The sequence below is a fragment of the Neomonachus schauinslandi genome, chromosome 1 (genome assembly GCF_002201575.2).
Source record: "Neomonachus schauinslandi chromosome 1, ASM220157v2, whole genome shotgun sequence".
NCBI classification, from domain to species: domain Eukaryota; kingdom Metazoa; phylum Chordata; class Mammalia; order Carnivora; family Phocidae; genus Neomonachus; species Neomonachus schauinslandi.
The window spans coordinates 8,846,615-8,874,129 of NC_058403.1; the positions used below are offsets into that span (position 1 = coordinate 8,846,615).

Here is a 27,515-nt window from a genome sequence, read left to right on the forward strand (position 1 = left end):
GCATTTGAAAATTTAATCCCCAACAGGGCACAGCAACTGACAGCTAAAATGGCTTCAGACTGCAGATTTCACAAACACCATGAAGTCATTGTAAAAAATATGTGCAAAAAAGATAACATTTTGTCCCATTTGGTTACTGATAAAACAATGGGCAAGGGGAAGGCGCCCTGGGGAGGGCCAGAACAAAACTACATTTGCATTACTTTTGCATATTTGTGCACGCATATTTGCATATGCACTTGCATTATTTGCAAGCATACATTTGCATACATATCTATGTTCCTTACACATGCACTTTTCTTATCTGAACTGGTCATAATCCAATCAAGACAAAACAATATATGAAATGTGCCTCAAACTCAGGGGGAAAAAAACAAAACAAAGAAAACCCCCAAACTTACCTTTTTGTTTTGGTTGGGTTGTTCCAAAAGACAAAAATGACTAATGGTTGTCAGACCTTCCAAAAGAGTGAGTGGGTAATCCGGAGAAATGTTTTCCCTCTTGGAGGTTATGCTTTGGTGAAGAAATGAGAAACTCGTTTTGAGAATTTTTACGAATGAGGCTGTCAGGTTTTTAATCCTACCTATAAATGCAGACACCAGAGAGCTAGCACTATCTTCAATAAACTGGGACCCTTATAATGAAATCTTGTTATAATAATGAGGGGCATTTTTTGTGCTACTTTACATTCATTCAGTCACTTTGGAAAAAATGTTTTCAGATGTTTTAGAATTTCTGTGAAGGTGATGCATGTTTTTATTTCTGTTTTGCAAAAGTCACGGCAAGTGGCTGCAAGCTCAGCTAGCCTTGGTGTCTGTGTGGAATCAAAAATGAAGGACATGAGCATTTCGTTCCTGGCTACCCCCTCTTGACAATGGTAAATTGGCTTCTGATTAGGCTGAAATTATCCTCCACCTGGCTTCTAGGGCACATCAGCCATTCATCACAAACACTGGCCTCAAAGTAGTGATAACGTATCAAACGGTTTGCCATACCTGATAGAGAACTTTACAGATTCGCTCTCATACTGCTTGACCAGCTCATCCAAATTTTTGCAAATCTGGACAATGAAAGGGGTCACTGTCCAGCCCAGGGACTTTCCAAAGTACGGTAAGGAATGCGTGACCAAGCTCACCCAGGCCGGGTGCATGCCGTAGCCGTAGGCCGGCTGCAGCCCCCGCACCACGGCAGCCACCAGCAGCCCCTGGGAGGTGAGAGGGTGGGGCTGCACATACTGCATGGCGCTGATGGCCTGCTGGAAGTTCAGGGCTCTCCGCCACTCCCGGGACAGTTCCGGCTGATTTTCGGCCTCCTCTTGGACCTGGCCCAGGTGATGTTCCAAGACAATGAGTACCTGCAGGAGCTTCAGCAACTCGATCTGCAGGGGGTGCTCACTCCAGATTTGATCCTGGCCCAGGTTGATGAGACTCTCCTCAAAGAGGCTCTCCTGCGGGGCCCGGCCTCGCTCGGCCGTGGCCAGTCCATAGCGCTTCTGGCTCGTGTACATGGACGCGGACAGCGAAAGCAGGACAAACTCCTGAACTTTGCACCGCTGCAGCAAGCTGTGAATGAACTCCACATTCTTCCCCTCGGCAGACTTGGCCACGGAGACCAGCTGCATCATTATTCTAATCAAAACCTCCACGCTCTTGACCTGCACGTCCCGGTTGCCAAGGACGTCTCGGTGGGAGACCTTCAGGTAACAAGGGTAATAGCTGCGCAGGAAACTGAGGCACAGGTAGGTGAGAAGCTCGATCAGCAGAGAGTGGGGACACACGCTGGGAGACTGGGTCTGGAGTTTTCCATAGAAACTCTGGCCAACGAGGGCCTCCTGGTGACGAGCGAGGAGGTTGGAGATGAGGTTGAGGTGTGCGGTGGAGCTGGTGTCCATGCTGGTCCTGGACACTGCCTCGATAAACTCCTTGGGGTTGGTTTTGAGCACGGCCTCTAACACTGAGAAGGCATAAAGAACTCGCCGGGAGTCGTAGGGCTGCAGGTAGAGCAGAATGTGCTTGAACAAGGCCTCAATGGTCTCTTGCCTCTCTCGCTGCTGCTTTAGCAGCCGGGATGTGCTGAGGGCCTGGAGCTCCAAGTCGGCCTCCTCGTCACTGGAGAATGACTCCGAAGCCTGGGTCTTGTCCGAGTCCACGCGTGCCAGGCTTAATTTGGCACCGGACTTGAAGCTTTCCGCCTGGAAGGCCGCCAGCAAGGCTGAGCGCTTGGGATAAACCTTGCTGCCTACGGGGATGGGCGCACAGCAGCTCTCTTCGTTGCTCAGCTCCTGCGGGTCGTGGGAAGGGGAGGAAAAGGAGGATGAGTGCTCGCTGTCCGTGTGGGCAGAGCTCGTGTCTGCAGACTCCGTGTGCTCGCTGCTGTCCAGGGCGCTGCAGGCCGTCCCGTCGGGAAGGTCCATGTAGGAGGGAAGGTCGTCCTCGCTCAGCTCGCTTCCAGGTGGACACTTCTCTGGTTCCTTCTCCACCTCAGCCCAAATGGCCTCACGGTCAACGGTGGTGAACTGGCTCAGCGGCACGCCTTCTTCGGAGCTGCCTTCCTGAAGCTCGGGTGCTCCACATGACTCTTTGAAGGGGGTTTTCTTCCTGTTAAACCAACGATGCAAGTCTTCTGAAAATTACAAAATGACAAATGACTTCAGGACAGAAGGGTTCTATAACGATCTTTATCTTAAAGCCAGACAGAAAGATTGATGTTATTTATTTTTTTAATAAAGATTTCATTCATTTATTTGACAGTGAGAGAGTGAACACAAGCGAAGGGAGTGGGAGAGGGAGAAGCAGGCTTCCCGCGGAGCAGGGAGCCCGATGCGGGGCTCGATCCCAGGACCCTGGGATCATGACCTGAGCTGAAGGCAGACGCTAACAACTGAGCCACCCAGGCGCCCCAGAAAGATTGATGTTAATAAAATTCTCCCATAAAACTAAGACACCAGAGTCTACATTGTATTATGGACAAAAGGCACAGCAGCAAGTAAAAGTGAACAGGTCTTTTAAAATGTTCAGGGAATCAGATAATTTGGTTACATTGTCATAGAAAATACAAGTATCACAACTTTTACGGGGAGGGTGATTAAAAAAAAAGGCATTTTATTTTGTTCCTTTCAAGAAATGAGTTTCAAGAAATGTATCCCACAGGAATGCCAGCAGGTCTTCAAAGCTGTAAGGTATTGCTGAACTGTCACGTGTGCAGACAAGCTGGAAAATGAACAAAACATTAAGAGACTGAGAAAACTTGCTGTACATGCATGCCATGGAGGACTGTTTGGGTTTTTAAAAGATACACCTGTATGTACTGATATGGAGCAATGTGCGGGATGTATTAAAAGAAGAAAAATCAAGCTGCAGAATCAAGCTGTATCGAATGAGCTTATTTAGGGGAGAGCATCTATAATACGCGGCTCTGAAAAAATCTGTAAGACTATCCACCAACCATCAACAGTACCTAGCTCTATTAGCGAGCACTGCAGGGGACTTTCGTGCGCGTTTTGACCTCCTTATTACTCCAATTGTTAAAATAAGCATGTTAGTACTTCTGTAATCAGAAAATATGGAACACTTTAAAATACTCGGGTCTCTTTAAAAAGGAACAGCCAGAAAGCAGTGTTTGGTCCGTATGGCCAAACCTATTTACATATGCAGCTCTCAGCAAATCTATTTCGTGAGCATCAAGCAAAATTAGGAAAAGGAGGAAGAATAAGACATTAGAAATCGATGAGCTGCCTAAGGCTCACGGTGATATCTTCCAAAATAGGTATCTACAATATTATAGAGATAGGGTGGGGGGTAAAGCAGAACTCTTCCAGTTGCTTCCAGGGGAAGGACGTGGCAGGGAAAAGACATTTTCTCTTACTAGGAAGGTAGCAGGAAACATGGGTTAGAGGAAGCAGCAGGAAGTGCCCTGACTTTTAAAACCGGGATGTGTGGCGTTAGGACTTTCTTCTTCACACAAAGGAACACTAAAAAATTTACCTGCCCTAAATGACAGCCAAACTTTGAAGAAGGTGCTTTAGTTTATACTTCTTTGGATTTTACTTATTATAACATGGAATAATAGAATGCCTTCTCTTTGCGAAGGCAGCCAGCTTTCCTTCCTAAAGGAAAACCAGAGGTTCCAGTTTTAGTCAGGGAACCTTGTAAAGAGAAGAAGCGTCTCAGAAATGGCTGCTTATGGGGGTGTTTGGCTGCTTCTCCCTGTAAGATAAGACTGGTACAAACAGAATATTTACAGCCCAGGGGGCTAAACAAGCTAACTCAAAGCTTGTAAAATCATCACTGAGAAAACGGCAGGAAGTCATAAAACACACCTACCGTGGGAAGTCATGTAGTTCACAAACTGTGCTAGGTACTAATCACCCACATGTAATGCGCTCATCAGGTTTATTTCAGCCTCGTTTTTCTTCTTCCTACCTACATTCTACTAATCTGTGCTAAAGATGCCTCGGGGAGCACCTGGGTGGCTCAGTCGGTTAAGCCTCTGGCTCTTGGTTTCCAATCAGGTCGTGATAGAAAAATGGACAGACAGGAAAGAAACCACTTACCTTGCTGTTGAAGGTTCATAAAGAAAAGTTATTTTCTAGATAAGTACAATTGACCAGATTACATGGAAATTTCAACTTCTCGGCCACTCATAGCTGAAGGCAACCTAAACTACCCCTCGGTCTAAGCAGGGATCTGGAGAGAAACGCCGGCCTAGCCAGACATGGAACTGCGACTCTTCTAAGTGAAGGCACTGGCCTGGGAGACACTGGGATGGAGGGTCTGTTATTCTTTCCTCATACCTTAGGTGCATTTGAATTGTTTTCAGTATAGCAAAAGAATAAAAAATCAGCTATTTTTATTGGAACATGGGTTACTAACAATTTCCTTTTTTATTAAAAAAAAAATCTGATTTTTCAGCTAAAACAACAAACCCACTCCCTAGCATTTCTAAGTGCTGGTTCGTCTGCTTACATTTGAAGAGTTCTCACAACTTTACAAAGTACCCTCATACCGCTGGAATCTAGCCAAACCACTGAGTGGGGCTAAGTACCTTGACTGTCCTGATAGGCAGCTGGGGTCCAGGCGGCCCCTTGCTCCCTCCCAGGCCCAGAGGCCCTGGGGACACAGAGCTCCCCGGGCCGCCCTGGGAGGTGTGCTCACCCGCTGAGTTCTCCTGCTTGAGGCAGTGAATGGAGGTCCTCTGGGTTTTGGGCTGGAGCAGGAGAAGGAGCATGGGTTCCAGGATGCGCGCCACATCACCAAGGGAGAGCGCCCGCACCAGCCAGCCCTGGGCTGCCGCGCTGATGGCGCCGTCCGTGCAGGCCAGGCTGTCCAGCACGACAAACAGGGATCTGTGGGTGGGAAGGGTACCATCGAGCCAGCGTCTGGTGATCCCGTGCACCAGGATGCCCATGGGGAGCTTCACGCATGCTGGGCTTAGGAGACCCAAGCAGACAAAGACAAGGGATTTCCACCCTAGAATCACTGGGGGAGCTTTTAAAATCCTGATGCCCAGGCTTCACCCCAAATTGATTAAACTGACTGTGGGGGTGGACCCCCAGCATCAGAATCAGCTGGCATTTCTCTAAGGCTGTGTGTCTGGCCCCAGACACATGGAAACAAGGAAGGGAATTTTTTTTTTTTAAAGTGCAACAGATTATACTGCAATAAAACTCACATTCACACGGTCGATGACACTCAAGTGTCCACACTCAGGGTAGCCACTGCCCTGATAGAGACCCAGACCACCTCCATTTCCCTACAAAGGTTTCCTCACGAGGTATGATCTCAAAGCTGCTCAGGTGATTCTGATGTATTGGGCTTCCTCCCACCAGGACGAAATTAAGAATATTCCTACTACGTATTCACATGAGTCTGGCCTAAAGTCACTCAGGGGATCATGGGAATCGTTTGCTGTGCATCCAGAAAATGGGGTCATGCTATCAATTTTACACATCTCCCCCTCCTGGGCCCAACACACTGCCCAGGAACCTCGGCAAAGCGTCCTTTGCATTAAGGGTAATGTACCCATGAGGACCATCTTACCTATCAAAGGAGCGGTTGTGAGATGTCACACGACTGCCCTGCGTCTCTCTTGTCAGGTGCCAGATGACGGAAAACCTGAACAGGGCTTCCAGTCTTGTCCCCTTGATTAGGAAATAAACGGGAGTGAGGAACCTACTTCCCTCACAGCACACTGTTTGCAGTCACAGCAAACCCGACTTTAGTGACAAACAAGAGCTCAGCAGAATGACAGCAACATCAGCAGCAGTGCTGGGCTCTTGGTGTGCCTGGGGTCCCACTTGGCCCGTGGAAAGGAAGACCTGCATCCTCTTTTCCTTGCTCACTTGAACACAGTAAAGCATATTTTCAAGACTCCACATTAGCCCATGTCCAGGGTCACACCTGGGCCTGTGGTCGAAGATCACAAGATCACACACCTTGGACGTGCCAGGCCCAAGTGGCTCAGAGAGCAAGGACACAACTTGACTGCAAAGGATGGCCAGGGTGACGCATTCTCTATGACTGCCTACTTCACCAGTGGCTCTAGGATCCCTGCAAGCACTCAGTGTCCTGCAAACATCATGGAAGTTGGGAGAGATTTCCCTGGTGAGTCTTAATATGGACACAACCCATGTTTTTAGGACTCTAAAGGGGATGGCCAGTGCTTCTGAAGGCCTCCCAATCCTGAGATTCTGTAACACCTCTGCTTATTGATCAGGATGTCCACTGAGCCCCAGAAGGGTGGAGTACATGTAAGTCTACGCCGGCACATACAGGGATGGGTGGCCTGGCAGTTGGGATCTTTGTAGGACAGAGATGACAGGCTGCAAAGACTTACCTTGTCAGGGTCCAGGAGGGCATGGCAGATGATATCTTCACAGATGTTGGCCGTTGGGGCCAGGCAGTGCAGCCGGTAGAACAACTCTACACAGGTGATGTGATGCTCCCGGGTCTCCTTGTTCAGCTGATTCCAAAGCACACGAGCCACCCTCTGGGGCAGAAGGGAGACTGTGTGAACACAGGCAGCACCCACACTTCTTCCTTGTGCCAGTCCAATCCCAGCCCCAAGGAACTGGATCCTCAATATACAAAGAAGTACCACCAACAAACAAAATGAAGCAAACCAAACCCCAAACCAAACCAAAACCCCATCAGGCGATGTTATAGGTTAAACTTGGAGGTGTCTTTATACCCAACGTAGGGCTCAAATTCATGATCCTGGGATCAGGAGTCACATGCTCTACTGAGTCAGCCAGGCACCCCAAGACTACTCTTTTTGTTTTTTAAGTAAGCTCTATGGCCATGTGCGGCTTGAACTCATGATCCTGGGCTCAGGCATCGTGTGCTCTATCCGATGAGCCAGCCAGGTGCTCCCTGAAACCTGGAAGTCTGGACTTGCAGCTAAGCACACTGCAGCTCTTGCCCAGACATTAACATTACTTTCAGAGAGGAAATCAACTGGAAGCAAGAACCTACTGGTTGACAAATCCTTTCAACAAGCACACTTGACCAAGCCTCACTGTGTGCTGGCACCGGGGGCTGCAGAGCCATGGGCTCCAGGAACTGTGGAGCATTTGCACTGGTCGCCAATCTCGACGCAGACACGCTTACAGCACCTTACCACCTAGGGTCGGCAGACATGGGTCACCACGCGGTACTGATGAAGAATCGTGGCTTTCAACTTTAATGCCACAAACGTGTCTGTTCCCATTTCTGTGCACAGTGCCACAGCAGATGCCCAGCTCACTTTCAGGACACAAATCCCATCCCAAATCAAGTCCTCCATCTCCTCAGCCCTGATCTTAGCTCTTTAAACATATGGGGCCTGGAGCTGGCTGCAGCTCCCCCACCCCCGAAGTCCCAGGGAGCACCAGAGGGGTGCCTGACCCAACTGGGTGAGACTCAAGGGGAAGGCTGGCCCCATTTCCGGGACGGAATTTCTGAAGGCATTCTTCCAGGTCATGGGAAAAGACCACGCCTCACAGACTGTGATATTTTTAAGTACATCTCAGGTCAAATGACTTCTTTTGGCCCATTTATTTCTATTTGACAAAACTATCTTCTCTGCCTAGATCAAATTAACCATTGACTGGCTCGAGCCTCTAACCATTATTTTCATTACTTTTTTAATCTAAGGGAATGTGATTTCCAATTATCGAATTGCAATGAAACCTCTGATACAAACTTTTGATTAAGTAGAGTAGTCCCCTTACTTGTAGCCCCTGGGGGCAAATTTATGTGGAAGAGACTCTGGAAGTTTTAAAACAATGTTTTTTGAAGCGTTAAGGAGTTGGTGTTGGTCACAAAACACACGCCTGCTCCTTCATCTGTGTTAAGCTTCTCAGTCCCCATGTCCTGAACCCTTTCTCAGTGAACTGAATTCTGCCATTACCACCTGATTAGAAAGGTCAGGGCACTCGTGGGATAGTGGACCTTATTCTTTGCATCGTGGGCATCGCAAACACTGGCATGTGGGTTGTTCTGTGGGAATGAGAAAAGGGCTAGGAGATCTGGAACCAGCCCTACACCTGGAGTCCGAGAACTGGGGCGTGGCCTGGCTGTTGGTGCAGGTGTTTTCACTGCCTGCCATCCAGCGTGTTGACATGGGCAGGCACCAGCCACTGCGGCCGCTCTGGACGAGGCTGGATGCTCTATAAAGTGCACTCCAGTGCCCGGCAAGTGGTAAGGACTCAGATATGCACCAAATTGGACTCAAAATAAAAATCAAGGCTTCAGAAAGAACTCAGAAAAGCCTACTTTCCAAAAACATCATTAAGGGTACATCATCAAAACAAGAGTATTTAATGCAGTCATTTTTATTCTATGGATAGCTTTCCAAAGATTCACAGACCAAATTCTTTCTTCTGTTCTAGTCCCTGCGCCTTATAACACAGTGACCCCACACTTCTCAGATATACGCAGGAGCAAGTAAGGATGTGCCCAGTCACTGCTGCTGTATTAACACTGTTCCTGGTCCTGAGGTCCACACAGACTCAACTCTGGTAAGAAAGCAAGGGAGTGGGGGATGAGGGGCTCAGGCCAAACAGCAATCAAGTAAGGCTCTGCCAGGACCTGGCACCGTAGATGGGGTCTGAGTACACAAGTTAGTCTGGCTGTGTGAGGAGCTCTGTAAACTCTCAAAAAAATACCATAACTCATGAAAATTATAAAAAAAATACAACAATGAAACATTTAGAGTCTCTGGAAATTATCCTAAGGGCATTCAGGCAATAAAGAAACATTTATTCAAGAAAATCTACTAAATTCCAGTAAAAGCAACAAGTCTGTGGCAGTGAACTGCGACTCTATCCACCCCGCTCAGCCCAGCTTGGTGTGACGAGGAACGTGACTATCCACTCCAGGAGGAGTCCCCTCCCCCCAGGTCCCAGTCCAAGGCTCTGCATCTCCATGAACGAGCAGACCACAGCATTTCATGCCTCATCCTCACTCCTGGGTGGAGGCTGTATCCAGACACTGCAGGCCAGGGGTGCTGGGGTTCCCACTGGGGTTCCCACTGTTCTTACCCTATGTGCTTGTGGGGTATGTTGCCGAGAAGCTCAGATGACCAGAGGCCAGGGCCCCTGAGGGCAACCCGCAGGGCTAGCCCTCCAAGAGAAACAGGTAACTGTCTCAGTCCCAGCTCTTTCTGAGCAATGGGATGCAGAGACTGCCCAGAGCGAGGGGCAGGCCATGACACAGAAGGCTCCCTCAAGGAGAGCGTGAGGAAGTTCGAGCCTAGGAGTGCTCTCAAGAACAACGGAATTCTGTAGTAAGTAAGTACCACAAGCCTGGTTGGCTCCGCAACAGCAACAAGTTAAACCACAGGCCAGCTCGTTTATCAGGAACAACCAGGACAAGAGATAGCTAGGAAGAACCCTTGTAGGTAAACAAAACAACCCATAGACTGGCCTCAAAAAACTACCAGACCGTGCAGTAACGTATGCCTTTGGACATTGTTGAAAACGCGAGAGTAGCGAGCCAGCCAGCCGTTCGTGGAGCCTAACAGCTGGGTGTGATACCGACAGAGACAGCTTACGGAGAGAGCCGGGAAAGAGACGGTCAGTGAGAACCCTGCTAAGATCACCGCCACTGCAGGGTGACCATACATCCCTCCAGGGAGCAGCGCCAAAGGACTCACACGGCAGGGGAGACAGACTCCACCAAAACAGTCTAGGCAAGTCACCAAACAGTGAATAACACATGAGGACAAATCAAGATTGGCGGGGGGGGAGGGGCCAGAACACAGTAAAATTGCTACGATACACTATCTAAAATACCCAGTCTTCAAAAAAACTGTAAAATAATAAAACGTGCAAAGAAACAAGAAAATATGACACTCACACAAGGGAAAAAAGTGGGCAATGAAGGTATCTGTGAGAGCAACTGGGTGTCAGATTTATTCAACAAAGACCTCAAAGTAGCCATTGTAAGTCTGTTCAAATAACTAAAGGAAACCATGTTTAAATAAGTAAAGGAAGGCATGATGACAATTTCCCATCAAGCACACGATATCAACAATGGCTCAGTCGTTAAGCGTCTGCCTTCAGCTCAGGTCATGATCTTGGGGTCCTGGGATCGAGTCCTGCATCTGGCTCCCTGCTCTGTGGGGAGCCTCCTTCTCCCTCTGCCTCTGCTGCTCCCCCTACTTGTGTTCTCTCTCGCTCGCTCTAATAAATAAATGAAATCTTAAAAAAAAAAAAAAAGGTTGAGTAAAACACGAGGCACACAGGTATTACTGGAACATTCAGAAACACACTTGCATGTAGCAGCATAGAAGAGGGAGGCAGGGGAAGGCTAGGGCCCATGTACAGACTGAATCCACAAGTGAAGGGCCAGGAATGGAGAAGGAAAATGGTATAAAAAAAAAAAAGAAAAGAAAAGAAAAAAAGGCAAAAACAACAACAACAAAAACAAATGGAAATTCTGGAACTGAAAGTATAATAACTGAAATGAAACTTTCCCTCCTCAGGGGGCTAAGTGGCTCATCTGAACGGACGGAAGGAAGACTTGGTGAAGAAAATGGATTGAGAGAAATGATGCAATCTGAAGAACAGAGAGAAAAAAGAATGATGAAAAATGCACAGGGCCTTAGAGAGATGCGGGCCACTGTCAAAGGGCAGCTGCACACCCACAGAGGGAGTGCTGGGGGAGGAGAAAGAGAAAGGAGCAGGGGAAATATGTGCAGAAGTAGTGGACAAAAACTTCCCCAAACTGATAAAAAACCATTAATCTATATAGTCAAGAAGCTTAAAGAATTCCAAATGGGATACACTCCACAGGATCCACACTGGACACACCACAATGAGATGCTAACAAAGATAGAGAGAAAATCTTGAAAGCAACAAGAGAAAAACCACTCCTCATTAACAAGGGAAACCCAAGAAGAAGAGCTGCCTTTTCACAAGAAATGCCGGAGGCAAGAAGACAGTGGGATCATGTCTCCAAATGGTGAATTCCAATGTAAGTTCAAACATTCACATGAGCATTTGTTACGGATTATTGAAAAAGTGCTGTTGGGGCGCCTGGGTGGCTTAGTTGGTTAAGCATCTGACTCTTGATTTTGGCTCAGGTCATGATCTCAGGGTTGTGAGATCAAGCCCTGTGATGGGCTCCATGCTGGGTGTGGAGCCTGCTTAGGATTCTCTCTCCCTCTGCTTCCCACACCCCCTCCCCCATGCGCCGTTCACACGTGCTCCCTCTCTCAAAAGAGGTGCTGCTTTACTTAAATATTGCATATTCAAGGTTATCAGTGGCTGATTAAAGTATAATTTATTCTTATATTCCAAGTTTTGAAAGAAAAGAAAAAACCTAACCAAGAACATTATATCTAGTAAAACTATCTTCCATAAAAGGAGAAATAAAGACATTTCCAGATAACAAACACTGAGTGAATTTGTTGCTAGTAGACCTGTTTTATAATATGAAACACTGAAGGAAGTTCTGGTGGGGGAATGGGGTAAATGGGGGATGGGCATTAAGGAGGGCACTTCATGGAATGAGCACTGGGTATTGTATGCAACTGATGAATCACTAAATTCTACCTCTGAAACTCATAATACAGTATACGTTAATTAACTGAATTTAAATTAAAAAAAATCAAAACAAAACAGAAACACTAAACAAAGTTCTTCGAGGTGAAAACAACTGACCCCAGATAGTCAATCAAATCCATACAAAAAGCACCAGTAAAGGTAACCAGGTAGCTCTAAAAAGACAGAGTAAATGCATGTCTCCTTTCTTTCAACTGAGTTTTTTGAAAAGGTTGAGGAGGGCACCTGGGTGGCTCAGTCGGTTAAGTGTCTGCCTTCGGCTCAGGTCATGATCTTGGGGTCCTGGGATTAAGCCCCGTGTCAGGCTCCCTGCTCAGTGGGGAGCCTGCTCCTCCCTCACCCTCTGCCTGCCCCAGATCCCCCTGCTAGTGGTCTCTCACTCGCTCTCTCCCTCAAATAAATAAATAAAATCTTAAAAAAAAACCTGAGTAAAACACCAGGCATACAGGCATCACTATGCTATTACTGGAACATGCAGAAACACACAGCTCCAAAAACACATTGAGAAAAATCATTAAAGCGATTAAAACATTACACTGGAAAATATCCATTTGCTGAAAAAGAAAACAGTAAAGGAGGGATAACAAAAAACAGGGAAAACAGTAAGTAAAATGGCACACTTCTGTGAATACAGTAAAAACCACTGAATTGGACACTTCAAGTGGGTGATTTGTATGGTACGTGGATTATAGCTAAACATAGCTGTTATTAACAACAACAAAAAGAAATAAAGCTGAGAGGTGGCCTCAGTTATGTGACCTGCTTGAGAAGAGCTCATCCCAACAGGGAAAAGGCAGCCTGTTTCAAAGGCTTTCAAAAGTGCACGGGCTGTTAGGACCTGAAGGGACAGTAGAGTTTCCGTATCTCATTCACCCATAAAATATATAAAATCTCTCTTCCTAAGTGTCAAAACTTTTCAGGGTGGTCTGTGGCCCCATCATTGCAGGTCCCGGGGAGTGGCCACATCCCTATCTGCACCACAGGACCTCCTACCCGCCGTCAATGCTGCGTGGGCCGGAGAAGCAGAAGGTGCTGACCCAAGGGTGCCTCAGCCCCGACCCATTAGTTCAGACTTGAGGGAAAGACATCCAAGCATCATTAACTATAGGAACCAAACTTAAGGGTCATGAGGCAGACTGAAGGTCAAGTGGCAACCAAGTTAGTGAGGTGACCCCTGGGCACCCCCTTGGCCGAGTGAGGTGCAGAGCGAGCAGCCTCAGGATCTAACAGCCCGCCCAGGTGACACCCCGTGAGACCCAGCTGCATTCCGCTCTTGCCCTTTGGCATCCATGGGCACTATCTCTATAATAAACTTCACTTTTTCTCATGAGCTCACCGGAACTGCTTTTAGCTCTTTGCAATTAAATGAGCCCTATCATATGTAGCTTTAAGTGATTTTACTTTGTCTCCTCAAAGAGGGACGCAACACCTGCTCACCATCTTCAGCAATAATCTTTCCTAAGTTTGCCAAGTACTAAGTTTTCCTTGAGGTTAACTAGCTTCACAGCCTTTAACCTCATAAATTAGGGCACAGTCTCTTCTTCTTCCGCATATTTAGATAACTTAACAATCCTTACATGTGAAGTCCGGTCAGCCTAAAACCGAGCACAAATATTTACCGAACTCTTGCTGCAGAGCCAGAAACTGTGCCACAGCCTGGGACAGGGGGCCAGGCAAGGCAGGCAAAGGTCTCAAACGACCCTCTGGGGCTGTCACAAGAGCCGCCATATCCCGACCACAGTGACTACCACCTCGCGGACAACTTTAAACAGATGGTTGGGAAGTGGGTCTCGCCCACCTCCTCCCAGTGGGAAATACCTGATAGAAGTCTGTCTTCTCCGCAATGACTTTCAATATTCCTGGACCAATGGGAGGAACTGTCACCATCTGCAGCTTGCCGAAAAATGGGTTGTGTCCAGAGCTTTTATAGCGTTTCATCTTGTCTTCGATGACAAGGGCTAGGGACTGGGAATGGTTGATCACCTCCAGCAGGGTGGAGATGGCCACGTTCTGGAGGAAGCAGTCGGTCACACAGCAGCTAACGGTCATGAGGGATCTCAGCCACGACGGGAAACTGCAATCGCCGGCTCCTGCAAGGAAGCCAGACAGACAAAACCACGTGAAGATGGCTCGCAATGTGCAGATTCTAAGACACCCTGAGAGCCACAAGTCAGTGGCTTTTAAAAGCTGGTCAGGTTATTCGAATTCTAAAAATGTCAATCTCAGGACTTTGAGATGACTCAGTGTCTGTCTTTTATTTAAGAAAATATATTTTTATTTTTTTTTTTAAGATTTTATTTATTTTTTGACAGAGAGGGAAACAGCGAGAGAGGGAACACAAGCAGGGAGAGTGGGAAAGGGAGAAACAGGTTTACCGCCGAGCAGGGAGCCCGATGCAGGGCTCGATCCCAGGGTCCTGGGATCCAGCCCCACATTGGACTCCCCACTCAGCAGGGAGCCTGCCTCTCCCTCTCCCTCTGCCCCTCCACCGCTCATGCTCTGTCTCTGTCTCAAATGAATAAATAAAATCTTAAAAAAAAAAAAAAAAGAGGCCCAAAATAAACTGTGGACTTGAATTCTAAGTGCAGAGCCTCCAAGTACAGTGTTATCTGCAGCTGATGAGCCAAGAGACAAACTACACAGGAAGTTTACTGTAATGACTACAAAAGGGGACAGCTTGGTCCTGTGTTCCCACCAACTTAATCACTTCTTTCTTGTTTTCCAACTTCCTCTTTTTTCTTTGAAGTGTTCACTGCCTGCTAAGGACTGAATTGTGTCTGCCCCAAATCCATATGTTGAAGCCCCAACGCCTAATGTGATGGTATTCAGAGGTGGGGCCCTCATGATGGGATTAGCGCCCCTATAAGAACAGACACCAGCAAGACCCCTCATACCCCCAGGATGTGAGCACCCTGTGACAAGGTGGCCGTCTATAACCAAGGGGAGAGCTCTCATCAGAAACTGATGATGCTGGCACTCTGATCTCAAACTTCCAGGCTTCAGAACTCTGAGAAAGAAATTTCTGTTGCTTAAGCCACTCAATCTATGGTATTCTGTTATGGCAGCCTGAGCGTCTAAGACACTGCCTGTTATGGGTTGAACTGTGTCCCCCCCAACTCCCCAAAATTCTTATGTTGCAGTCATAAGTCCCTTTAGGACCTGAGAATGTGACCTTATCTGGAAATAGGGTTGATGCCGATGTAATGAGTTCAGACAAGGTCATATTAGAGTGGACCCCTAATCCAATATAACTGGTGTCCTTATAAAAAGGAAACTGAGCACAGGATGTATACACATACACAGGGGGAATCCACGCAAAGACTGGAGTTATGATGCCATGAGCCAAGGAACTACCAGAAGCTAGGGGCGAGGCTAGAGCACATCCTTCTGAACCTTCAAAGGGAGAACAGCCCTGCCAATATGCTGATCTCAGACTTCTGCCTCCAGAACTGTGAGGCAGTACATTTTTGTTGTTTAAGTCACTTAGTTTGTGGTACTTCGTTATGGCAATCTTAGCAAATGAACACAAATCCTTAACAACCGGTCTGATGAACTCGTCTATTTCCTGATTATCATGAAGCACCTTTTATGTTCCAGACCTCTTAATGGGCTGTGCGGGACACCTCAAGTTTAAAAATACGGTCCCAGCCTCACCAATCTGCCATCTTCAAGAGGCAAGTCAAAAGCACACACCACGAACGACAAAAGCGCACATGGCAGAGGGGGTTTTGGCTCGTCTATAAACACCAGCTACATGACAGGACTCCTCAGGGCGGACCCCGGGGGGGTTGGGGGGTGCAGCCCTCTCACCGGGAAGCTGGAAGAGCGTTTCGCAGAGCCGCTCCGTCTCCTGCTCGGACAGGTAGACGGGGAAGGTGGCGCAGTCCAGCAGCAGGCGGCAGGCGGCAGCGAAGGCTTCCCGGCAGCCCTCTCGCGAGCTGCCCAGCTCAATGACCACCTGCTCCACAGCCCAGTCCCCCTCCGTTTTTCGGCCAGGGCTCCTGGGCAGAGGCGATGGCAACTCTGCACTTTTTGTCTTAAATGGAGACCCTCGAGCTGTGAACAAGTCTGAGAGCATCTGCTTAAACTGGGGCACGCTGATGGGCTTTGCGTCCCACGGGTTCTTCCTGTCGGAGTCACTGCCCGCCGAGCTCGGCGGCCCGCCCTCGTCCCTCCGGCCTGCGGGCTCTTCACACTTGCTCTCTTCTCCGGACCCCGTCAGCTGCACTCCAAAAATGTTCTTGTGGGCAAAGTTGGCAATCAGCTCCTGGATGCAAAGAAACGTCCTCTGCATACTCCCACCCTTCTTCCAAACATCATCTTTTTCGGGAGAAACCCTGGGGACCCTCCAGCGCTCCGAGAGCTCTGGCGACGAGGCGCTGAGCCCGATCCCGCTGTCTTCAGATTTAAGGGGAGGAAATGAAGCATCTTCATCAGCCGGAATCACTGCCTTTGTGTCTATAATCATTTCACTGTTTTCACCTTTTACTGGACTCTGCAAAAAAAAAAAAAGGAAATTTGTATTGTACCCATCTCATGAAGCCAAGGGATTCAAGTATCAGCTGAATCGGGCAAACCATGAATAGGTACTTCCTGTTTTTCGAAATCCTTATTCTCTGCACCAAGAGAACCCCTGTGTAGAAGTGTATAATAAAATGAAGAAGGCACAGCACGGGGAAGGATGGGGAGCAAGTCCAAAGAGGAGGCTGCTGGGACCCCACGCTCTGTGCCTCTGGGAAGGCGGGTTTTGAGCCCACTTTGTATTATTTATTTAGGTTCAAGGTTCAAAAACGTTATTTAAAAACAGTTACTGACATATTTAAATTAAAAAACTGAACGAGGACATTGGGCTGAGGATAAAATAAAGGCATGAAGAGGTAAAATGAGAGCAGAAAGCCAGAATAAAGTGTTTACCCGTGTATATGTAGTACCCATCTGCCCATCTGAGCACACTCCATGGCTTTTTCAAAGGGATGACACTGCAACCTTTAATCAGCCAACCTCTCCTCTTACACTGCTAACGTGAAGAATATTCCATTAAATTTAAAACACTGCAGCATTTAAACCACTGTGCTCTATAGGAAACAATGAAATAGTACACACTTTGTGAAACATTAATAATTATGTTTGAAGACACATGCTTGTTAAACTTTGTATCTTCAATCATTTAAGGGATTTTTTAAAATTAGCTATAATAGCTAGAAAAAAAAATAAAAGGACTAACTTTGGAAGGGAAATTAACAGTCTATGAGTGAGTCTGCACCCTGAGCTGGGAGCAGCTCCCTTTGTGGAGTGCCTGCTGCCCAGTGGGCTTGCGCTCCCGCCCACAGCTGCACTGAATGGGTGTCAAGGGCAGAGTTTTCAAAGCTTTAAGCAAAGTAAAAAATAAAAATAATCCAACGACTGCAGGCCTCAAACTGCTTGGGGGACTCTGTTACCATCTTCTGGGAGGACCGTTTGGCAACGTCCTTGCCAATTTAGAAGGAGCATGCATCTCTCCCAGTTTAAAAAGAAATGGGTTTGACTGCAACCCATGGAGAGGGATTGATCCTTCAGAGAAACCTGCAACCACAAAACCAGCTGTGCAAGGATGCTTAGTGCAGCGCTGTTGGTAATAGTGAAAAACCAGAAATCACCTAAATGCCCTTGATGGGGAAGAGCGGAAGACAGAGTAAAGCCGCACCTAGACTATCCCATAGAAACCACACGAGAGGAAGATATCTCTACATAAACCAGTACGGAACGAGGTCCCCAGAACACTGAGAACCAAAGCAAGTCAGAGAACAGTGTATGTTATGGGTTGAACTCTGTCCCCCTCAAAAGATGAAGTAGTCCTGCCCCCGATACTTGTAAATGTGACCTTATTTGGAAATAGGCTCTTTGCAGATGGTCAGGTTAAAATGAGCTCATTAGGGTGGACCCCAATCCAACATGACTGATGTCCTTACAAAAAGGAAATCTGGACACAGACAGGGTGGGGATGAAGACAAAGCAGGGTGATGAGTCTACAGCAGAGGGACACCAGAGACTGCCAGCGCCACCAGAGCTGCGACAGAGGACGGAGCAGACTCGCCCTCCCCCCAGTCAGAGAAAACCAACCCTGCCCACACCGGGACCTCGGGTTTCTGACCTCCAGAACCGTGAGACAATAACGTCCTCTTATTTAAGTCAGTCAGTGGTACTTCGTTACTGCAGCCCAAGTAAATGAATATCTCACTTTTGTGTTTATTTTTATTTTTTAAATTTTATTTATTTATTTGAGAGAGAGGATGAGAGAGAGAGTGCGCGAGCGAGCACGAGCAGGGTGAGGGGCAGAGGGAGAAGCAGGCTCCCTGTGGAGCAGGGAGCCCGATGCGGGACTCGATCCCAGGACTCTGGGATCATGACCTGAGCCGAAGGCAGATGATCAATGGACAGAGCCACCCAGGCGCCCTCACTTATGTGTTTAAAAAGACACCAATATCACACAAATACACACACATAACAAGGTCTGGACAGTGAGCTGAATCGAACCAGTAACTGTTGGAGGAAGTGGCGGGGGTGCGCAAAGGGAAGGGGGGGTGGTCAGCTTCCACGCTAAAAGCTCTTGGGAAGTGTTTGAGGATTTTAGCAGCATATTTTAGATATTACTTTTATATCCTCTGATCTTTACTCCTACCCTAACCAACCCTAATTACTTCCCGCTCCCAGGAAGGTATAAGCCCAGCCCAGAGAACCCCGTCAGCTCCCCAGGGGCGTACCGTGCTTCCATTTGCGGGCTCCATGTCCAGGTAGGAAGGTGGCATCTGGACCTTGCTGAGCACTTTGAAACATGTCTTCAAGGCATGCGTCAGCTCGGGTAAGCTTAACACCTCCATCTCCTCAGCCAAAGGCTGCACCAGACAGCCCAGCACCTGAGGGAGGTACTGGGTTTGCACTTCGGAGTAAAGTTCCTGTGGAAAACAGACATTAGTTAACTAACAGGTTTCCAATTTCTGGTCAGAAAAAAAAAAATGCGCCTCAAAATGGCACCTTAAAAAAGTCAATTTTTTAAAAGATTTTATTTATTTATTTGACAGAGAGAGACACAGTGAGAGCAGGATCACAAGCAGGGGGAGAGGGAGAAACAGGCTTCCCGCGGAGCAGGGAGCCCGATGCGGGGCTCGATCCCAGGACCCTGGGATCATGACCCGAGCCGAAGGCAGACGCTTAACGACTGAGCCACCCAGGCGCCCTTTTTTTAAATTTATTTGACAGAGACACAGCAAGAGAGGGAACACAAGCAGGGGGAGTGGGAGAGGGAGAAGCAGGCTTCCCGCCGAGCAGGGAGCCTGATGCGGGGCTCGATCCCAGGACCCTGGGATCATGACCCGAGCCGAAGGCAGACGCTCAACGGACTGAGCCACCCAGGTGCCCTGAAGTCAGTTTTTTTAGAGCATGAATAGGTTTCACGTTCATTCCCAAATCAGAGAACAAAATACTTCTTTTTAATCTAGACAAATCAATGGACATTCTTCTTCTCTTTTCAAGTGTCTTTACCTTTTTTGTTTTTTTTTTTAAAGATTTATTTATTTATTTAAGAGAGAGAGAGAGAGAGAGAGAGAGAGAGAGAGAGCATATGTGCGAGCAAGAGTGCATGAGCAGAGGAAGGGCAGGGGGAGAGAGAGAATCTTAAACAGGCTCCACACTCAGCACAGAGACCCATGTGAGGCTTGATCTCAGGGCCCTGAGAGCATGACCTGAGCTGAAATCAAGAGTCAGACGCTCAACCGACTGAGCCACCCAGGTGCCCCTCAAGTGTCTTTACTTTTCTTAATAGAAGATCATTGCCACATTTATTTCTATATTAAGGAAACTAGTTTCCTTTGACAAAATTAGCCAACGGCACAGTTTTACCTAGAAATACATTTACTCTCACTCCTGAACAACTGAAGTGCAGGGTGATGCTATCCACCTCTGGTTGACATAACTTTGGCTCAGGCCAGTTACAACTGGCTCAAAGTTTTATAACCTCTTTTAAATAAGACATAAAAGACATTACAGCTTTTGAAAGAGATTACATTCAGCTACATCTTTCATGCCAAAACATTGAAAGTGTTGTGTATTTATGCACACGCACTTTTCAGGAAGGTGAGGATTATCAGGCCAAGGACACAAACCAGAACATAAACAAGCACGCATGGAGCCGCCTCTTCCCGGCAAGGGGCCTTACCAAGGGGATAACATCCAGAAGGAACACCAGGAGGGTGCAGAGCTCTGACACCGTCGGGGGAGGGCTGATGCTCTTCCCAACAGTGTAACTCCGCTTCGCTGGTCTACATAAGTCACAGGAAAGAAAATCAAATCAATTCTTTCTCCTGTAATAGCTTCAAGCATTTCTTACGATGTCCAATCAAGTTACTCTATTTCAAACATAATGAAAGGCAGCTCTGTCGTTCTAATAAGTAAGCTTTAGTGACTAAAACTATCGGACACAGAGAACTGTCAGTCTGTGTCTTGAATTTGCTTGTCTCCAAAACAGGTTCACTCAGACTTGAACTTCATCAGTTCAGATGAGGGCGGACCCATGCCCAGGTGGGATGCCACACCCAGCAGATCTGGAGCTCCATCGACAGGAGCAAGTGCTAGGTACCCCACCCAAACCAATGGCATGTTCCAAGGGAAGCTGCCTGGCTAGAGAAGACAGGGGCTGAACAGTGGTCCCCCCTGCTGTGGGAGCAACCTGAGACAGCTCCTCTCGCATGACACCCATGAGCTCATCCACACTAGCTGCTTAGCTTCTCCGGCTTCCATAGAGAAGCGAAACTTCACCAGTCAGCTCTATTGGGAGCTGCTCATACTAAAACGTAACACTTCTTTTTAAATAAGCAGACAACTGGTTAAATAGGTGAGTTAAAAAACATATACATGTTGGTTTTCAAAACAGAGTAACTTTGGATTCATCTCCAATCACAGGACAACTCAACCTGAGTTAATTGTCTTCACTGCAAATTAGCACTTAGTTATCTTGGGAGTCTGAGCAAGAGAAGGCCTCTCTTGAACTGTGTACACTAACCCAGCAACCGTTCTCCCAGTCTGCTCTAAGGGAACCCCGCATAGGCCTGTGAAGAGACAGGACAAAGTACTATTGCAACAACGAAGAAATGGAAGCTGGTGTTTCAGCTGGATGTACAGACAGATCTCCAGAGGACTGTTAGCCAACCCCCAAAACAGCAGACCGCAGAAAGTCATATAAAACTTGACAGCCTTGTGTAGAACTTGAACAGACACACCAGACTATGTCATCTCTGGAAACACAGGTTATAAAAGCACAGACAACATCACGGGCAGGACAGTATGAAAGGAGAAGGTGCTGCAAGGTGGGAGTTAGTTCTATCTGGGTAGCAACATTTAATTCCTTTAAAAAAAATCTGAAAAACAATGGCCAAGTGTATAATTTCAGTAATAAGTGCATGTGTGTCTGGCATTATTTCTTGTTCTTTCTTACATTTGAAATGTTTCGTAGTTGATTTTTTTTTTTTTAAAAAGGAAAGCACACCTTGTAACTCTGAAATGGAAATAGGCTGACCAAAATATACTCTAGCTTCAGTTTAACATGGCCTTGCTGCCACCCATGGGTCCAGCTATAGTTAACGGATTCATCACAGATTTGAATGCCCACCGGGACCTGGCTCTAGAGGACACAGGGGAGCACGGTGGGAGCGGCTGGGAGGTCAGGCATTCCTGGGTTCCCGTCTCGGCTGGCCGCCACTAATTTCCTGGGCAATGCCACACGAGGGACCTCCTGTCGCTGGGCTCCAGCTTTCTTTTTTTAAAGATTTTATTTATTTATTTGACAGAGAGAGACACAGTGAGAGAGGGAACACAAGCAGGGACAGTGGGAGAGGGAGAAGCAAGCTCCCCACCGAGCAGGGAGCCCAATGCGGGGCTCCATCCCAGACCCTGGGATCATGACCTGAGCCGAAGGCAGATGCTTAACAATTGAGCCACCCAGGCGCCCCTGGGCTCCGGCTTTCTTATGTGATCCAAGTGCCTACTTCTCTTTGGGGTGTCCAGAGGAGCTAATGAGTATGCCAGAGGAGAGCCCACAGCAAACAGTAAGTAAAGCTTCTACTGAGTTGCTAGGTAGGGGAAGAACAGTGACAGCAAGGAAGTCTGACCATGTGACTTAGGACAAGACAGGGTCTGAGAGATTACACTATCCCTCTCGCTGTGGGGAGAGGGGCCTGGGAGAGACTTGCAGGGAAGCACTCGGCTCCCCAGAGGGGCCACCGTCCATGACGGCGAGGTGGTGCAAGTCACTGACCAGATGAACGGTGACATAAAGCTGATCAGGGCAGCTTAAGACATTAATGCTTTTATCTGACCAGTGATACAAAAATTTCAGTAAGAATTTAAGAAGACTGATGATTTTAAAACCACTCGCTCTAGTCACAGAACCATAGAACTCAGCCCCTTTAAACAGATGAGCCTCCAGGAGCGCTGTGTGAAGGAGATATATTTGGTCGCTGTAACTAGAAAATGCAGAGGGTTTTCTCTAGTTAGAATTAATAAATAAAAAAGCTCCAGAATTATGGGGCAGAGATTACCTGAACTTTCTTAATGGCAATGTTTTTATTCTACTACAATTTAAACGGAATTCTTTTCCATCGTGTGCTCAGCAGAGACCACCCAACATGAGCCACAGTAAGCAGCTATGAAAGCACGAAAGCTTCCACTCCTTCCTAAACATTCCGTAATCCTGAACTGGATACTTACCTAAAGCAGTCCTCAAAACACCTGGTCATATAGTCCCAGAGAAAGTCTGTGCTGAGGGAAGTGATCAGCAAATTCACCGTTTTAACAATCTCAGAGGCATTTCTGTTTTCTTTTATTGAACTGTAAAGGAAGGTGGATGCTCATGAATAGATGTATGAGAAACCCTCTATCATAAGAACACGTGTCTGAAAAACTGTAATTCGTTTATTTATTTCTAGAGAGATGGACAAATCCCAACAAAGATAAAAATGTTACTGGTCTGATATAGGAAAGAGTGCATAACGCCATCCTTAACAGTATTTGTATTGATACGTCCTCTAAGAAATAAGTGTAAGAGCTAATGTGAAAAGAATCTGGTATAGAAAACCAGTTTTAGTCCAACTGTGAGTCCTTAGATACCCTGTTGGTGAAATAACATGGTACACCCATTTGGGCATGAAATTTGGCTAAAATTTAAATGTGTGTCTTCTATGACGCAGGAAATTTATTCATACCCATTTGGGCATGAAATTTATTCTAGGGATTTCTCCTACAGAAGTCCTTGTACAGGCACACAAGGATGTATGCATGAGGATACCACTGCAACGTCATTTAAAAATACTGAAAAAGTAGAAGCCACCTGACAGCCAATCAACAGGGGATTGGTCAGTCAGGATTTATTTAAATAAGTGATATATCCTTACTGAGGAACCTAAGGCAACGTTATGTTCCACTGCAGAAGACAGGAGAGCTACTCACAACTTGCATTTAAAAAAAACAGGCAACTAAATAGCTAATGTAATTCCATCTTTATATATTATTTATTTATTTGACAGAGAGAGACACAGCGAGAGAGGGAACACAAGCAGGGGGAGCGGGAGAGGGAGAAGCAGGCTTCCCGCGGAGCAGGGAGCCCGATGCGGGGCTCGATCCCAGGACCCTGGGACCATGACCTGAGCCGAAGGCAGACGCTTAACACACTCAGCCACCCAGTCGCCCTTAAATACTATCTTTTAAAGATTTATTTATTCATTTGAGAGAGAGCACGTGCGTGTGCGCGAGTTGGGGGAGGGGCAGAGGAAGAGACTCTCGAGCAGACTCCCCACTGACTCTGGAGCCCAACACGTGGCTTGATCCCATGACCCTGAGATCATGACCTGAGCCGAAATCAAGAGCTGGACGCTTAACTGACTCAGCCACCTAGACTCCCCTGTAATTCCATCTTTAAAAAAATATATATTTTTTGTATGCATTCAAAGTCTGGAAAGAAATGAAAATGTTTTATGTTTTTCTCTCAAGGGAGGTGGGATTGTGGGTGATATCTTTTTTCTTGATACCTTCAAATATCAGTATATTCCACAAAGAGCATGTATTACTTTTGTATTCAGAAAAGTAGTAATTCTGGGAGAAAGAACAAACATTCTGGGAGAAAAAAAAGCACACATTCAGAACTCTTGGTACATTCACAATTAAGAAGCCAGAGAAATCTTCAAATAGATTTGTATTTTCAATATACCCAATGCCAATTCGGGCAGAAGGAAATTACATCAAGAATAAAGTAAAAAGGAAGAGACTATTATCTTAAAAGGAACAAAAGCAAGGGGTGCCTGGGTGGCTCAGTCGGTTAAGCGTCTGCCTTCGGCTCAGGTCATGATCCCAGGGTCCTGGGATCGAGCCCTGTGTGGGACTCCCTGCTCCACACGGAGCCTGCTTCTCCCTCAACTCTTCCTCCCCACCCCACCACCAATCTCTCTAATAAATAAAATCTGAAAAAAAATAACAAAAACAAAACCCAGGGTTGAGAGATAACCACATGCTCCAAGGCAACATGTCTGCTGTGTCCTGAACCCCACCTGCTCTGCCTTTGGGGTCCTGCAGCACATGTCCTTGGGGTGCCCCTGGCGGGCTCTCCCCTCTGCTGCTGGACCCTGGCTCCACGTCCTGACCTGCCCCCTGCCCCCGCCGTCCTCCCTGTAAGTCACCGCATGGGCACACCAGATCCAGTTGCCCTTCAATGGCTTTCACACCTGCTCAGTAAACATGGTTTGTACAGCCCGGGCTGGGCAGAGACCAGCTCAAATGCCTTTGAAACTCTTCACAGTCTGCAACAGGAAACAGGCCGTTCGTGGTGACTGACTCAAGAGCATCCGAAATCTTCATGAGTGGTGTGATCCGTTGCATGCCCGCTTTCTCTAGCGCCACACAACTTCTAATAAACATAGGGAGATGAGACTCGCGCCATTAGAGAGGGGGAAGAAGCGCAAAGCTGGGGGCCAAACCCAAACCCATACCTTATTAGCGAGTTTCCACTCTGGGTATAGCTAAGTTTAAGTTCAGAGCCAAGAGCGTCTCTGCAGTAAGAATAAAAGGCCCGGATGACTTCGAGAAACAAATTCCCAACCACTCGAGGCCCTGCAATTAAAAAGAAAATGGTCAGAGATGAATAATCCATATTTAAATCAATAAATGACATATGCGTGAAACAGAAAGAGTAACTATACACACAATTTTATTGTCTAAAATGCTCAGAAACTTTAGTTTGACAATGACAACTTTACTGGGGGAATAACATCCATTAAAATGGCCAATTTTTTTTTTTTTTTAGATTTTATTTATTTGAGAAAGCGAGAATGAGAGAGAGAGAACACATGAGAAGGGGAAGGGTCAGAGGGAGAAGCAGACTCCCTGCTAAGCAGGGAGCCCGATGCGGGACTTGATCCCGGGGCTCCAGGATCATGACCTGAGCCGAAGGCAGTCACCTAACCAACTGAGCCACCCAGGTGCCCCTAAAATGGCCAATATTTTTGTAGCACTTACCACGTGCTGGACACTGTTATAAACATTTTGTATCTGTTACCTTATTTACTCCTTAAGTAGCCATATGACCAGGTATTACATTGTTGTACTGACTACAGATAAGGGGACAGGGACTGAGAGGCCAAGGAACTACTCCAAGCCAGACTCTGTCCGGGGGAGCCAAGAGGTATGCTCAGTGTGCATAAGTGTGTATAAACTGCTTGGCCAGAGACACTACTCAGCATAAATACCAATGGAGTAGGGCAATTTTCCTATTTTACATTGTTTTAAATTTTTTTTACATTTTTATTTTTTTTAAGATTTATTTATTTATTTTAGAGAGAGAGCGAGTGAGCGGGGGGGGGTGGGGTGGGAGGGATACAGAGAGAAACCCAAGCAGACTCTACACCGAGTGTGAGCCCAACGTGGAGCTCAATCTCATGACTCTGGGATTGCAACCTGAGCCAAAACCAAGAGTCACACTTAACCAACTGCCCCACCCCGGCGCCCCTATTTTTTATTTTATTTTTTTAAGTAATCTCTACACCCAGCATGGGGCTCGAACTCATGACTCTGAGATCAAGAGTCGCATGCTCCATTGACTGAGCCAGCCAAGTGCCCCTCTAAATTCTTTTAATCAAATGAGCTAGAACCCCACAAAAGAAATACCACCACTCCTGAAAGGCTTATTAAATGGCACAAAAGAACATAACCAGCTGCAGGTTAGGGAAGCATTCCTGCCGATTAGGCAGGTGGAAGGCAGGTAGACATTTCCGCTCCACACACAGCAGCCATCAGGCAGGGAAGGGAGTGACTTCTCACCCATGTGTACAAAGGGATGAAAACAGGATCGATTCAGAGGAAATGAAAGCTCTGTCAATATATCCGTGTTAAAAAGCAAAGATGGATCCAATCTTTTATGCTTCTTTTTCATAAAAACAGAGGATGTGCCTCTGAGAAAACTTTTTCCACGATAAGCCCCACGTATATCTTATCTGTAGTATAAGAATGCTGAATGCTTTTTACAAATGAAGGCAAGTTTGCTGCCATGATTGAAGGAGAAAATGAGGCAGTGGTTGAAGCCTGGTAGCAAAAGAATGACTGCCCTGGGCCTTCTAGCTCTATTTCTGTATGATCCACTCCTCTGCCTCTCAAGTACGTCCTCCCTGGAGACAGATAGAAATTTTAGACTAAATTAACAGATAGAAAACTTAAGACTGCTAGATCGGGCAGAAGCCTGCCACTCACCCCCTTCTGGAAATGACGGTGGGGGGCCCAAGCTGACAGCAACATTTCACTTGGGTCACCCAGGTGCAGGGTCGAGACATAAAACACCCATCCTCCAAAATGCGGTTACGTTTTTGCTCTGGATATTTCCCCAAGTTATGCAGGAAGCTCCCCATACACTTATATAGCTCACTTCATTTTTTAGCCAAAATCATGATTTTTCCAAGCTGCAGTCACTCCACACAAAGAGGAAAATCTACTGGAGCCATCGCTGGTTGAGGTAGCAGGGGAGGGGAAGGATGGGGGGAAGGGCACAGGGCAGCTTCAGGTGGCACTTAAGGCCAGAGCTTGGAGGGACAAATGCTTCACGCTTTGACTTTGGTTAAGAGCAGTTAGAGCGTACATGTCATGGGATACAAGGTCATCTGTGTTACATGACCGAGCATCTCGGGTATGGTGGGTCTGCGTGCAATCGGGTAAGCAGCTGTGTCCTGTCAGAGAGCTTAGGCTCTAGAGTCAAACCGACCACATTTTAATCTCAGCTCCTGGGCAGAGGTTTGCCAGAGTAGCAAATCACTTACTCTTGCTCAACCTTAGTTTTTCCATCTGTAAGATGGGAACAGTGAGGAAACCTACTTCAGGGTTGTTGGAGGCAAGGAGGTATGTATGGAGATGTACATTAGATGACGTGTACAAATCACTTCACACAAAAAAATTGCTCAAAAAATGT

The 27,515-nt window shown here is 47.0% G+C and overlaps 1 protein-coding gene across 4 annotated transcripts in view; it reads right to left on the reverse strand.

Moving 5' to 3' along the window:
- Positions 1 to 27,515, reverse strand: part of DOP1B (DOP1 leucine zipper like protein B) — a 101,128-nt gene that overhangs the window by 27,379 nt on the left and 46,234 nt on the right. For all 4 annotated transcript variants that reach the window (XM_044919434.1, XM_021678071.1, XM_021678072.2 and 1 more), the window contains 11 exons: positions 25,054 to 25,174; positions 22,784 to 22,903; positions 20,238 to 20,340; positions 18,787 to 18,978; positions 15,857 to 16,541; positions 13,865 to 14,136; positions 6,835 to 6,987; positions 6,039 to 6,139; positions 5,154 to 5,344; positions 996 to 2,622; positions 402 to 513 (listed from right to left, as the gene is read on the reverse strand). In XM_044919434.1, coding sequence (XP_044775369.1) covers positions 402 to 513; positions 996 to 2,622; positions 5,154 to 5,344; positions 6,039 to 6,139; positions 6,835 to 6,987; positions 13,865 to 14,136; positions 15,857 to 16,541; positions 18,787 to 18,978; positions 20,238 to 20,340; positions 22,784 to 22,903; positions 25,054 to 25,174 — 3,677 coding nt within the window. The remainder of the gene's footprint in view (positions 1 to 401; positions 514 to 995; positions 2,623 to 5,153; positions 5,345 to 6,038; positions 6,140 to 6,834; positions 6,988 to 13,864; positions 14,137 to 15,856; positions 16,542 to 18,786; positions 18,979 to 20,237; positions 20,341 to 22,783; positions 22,904 to 25,053; positions 25,175 to 27,515) is intronic.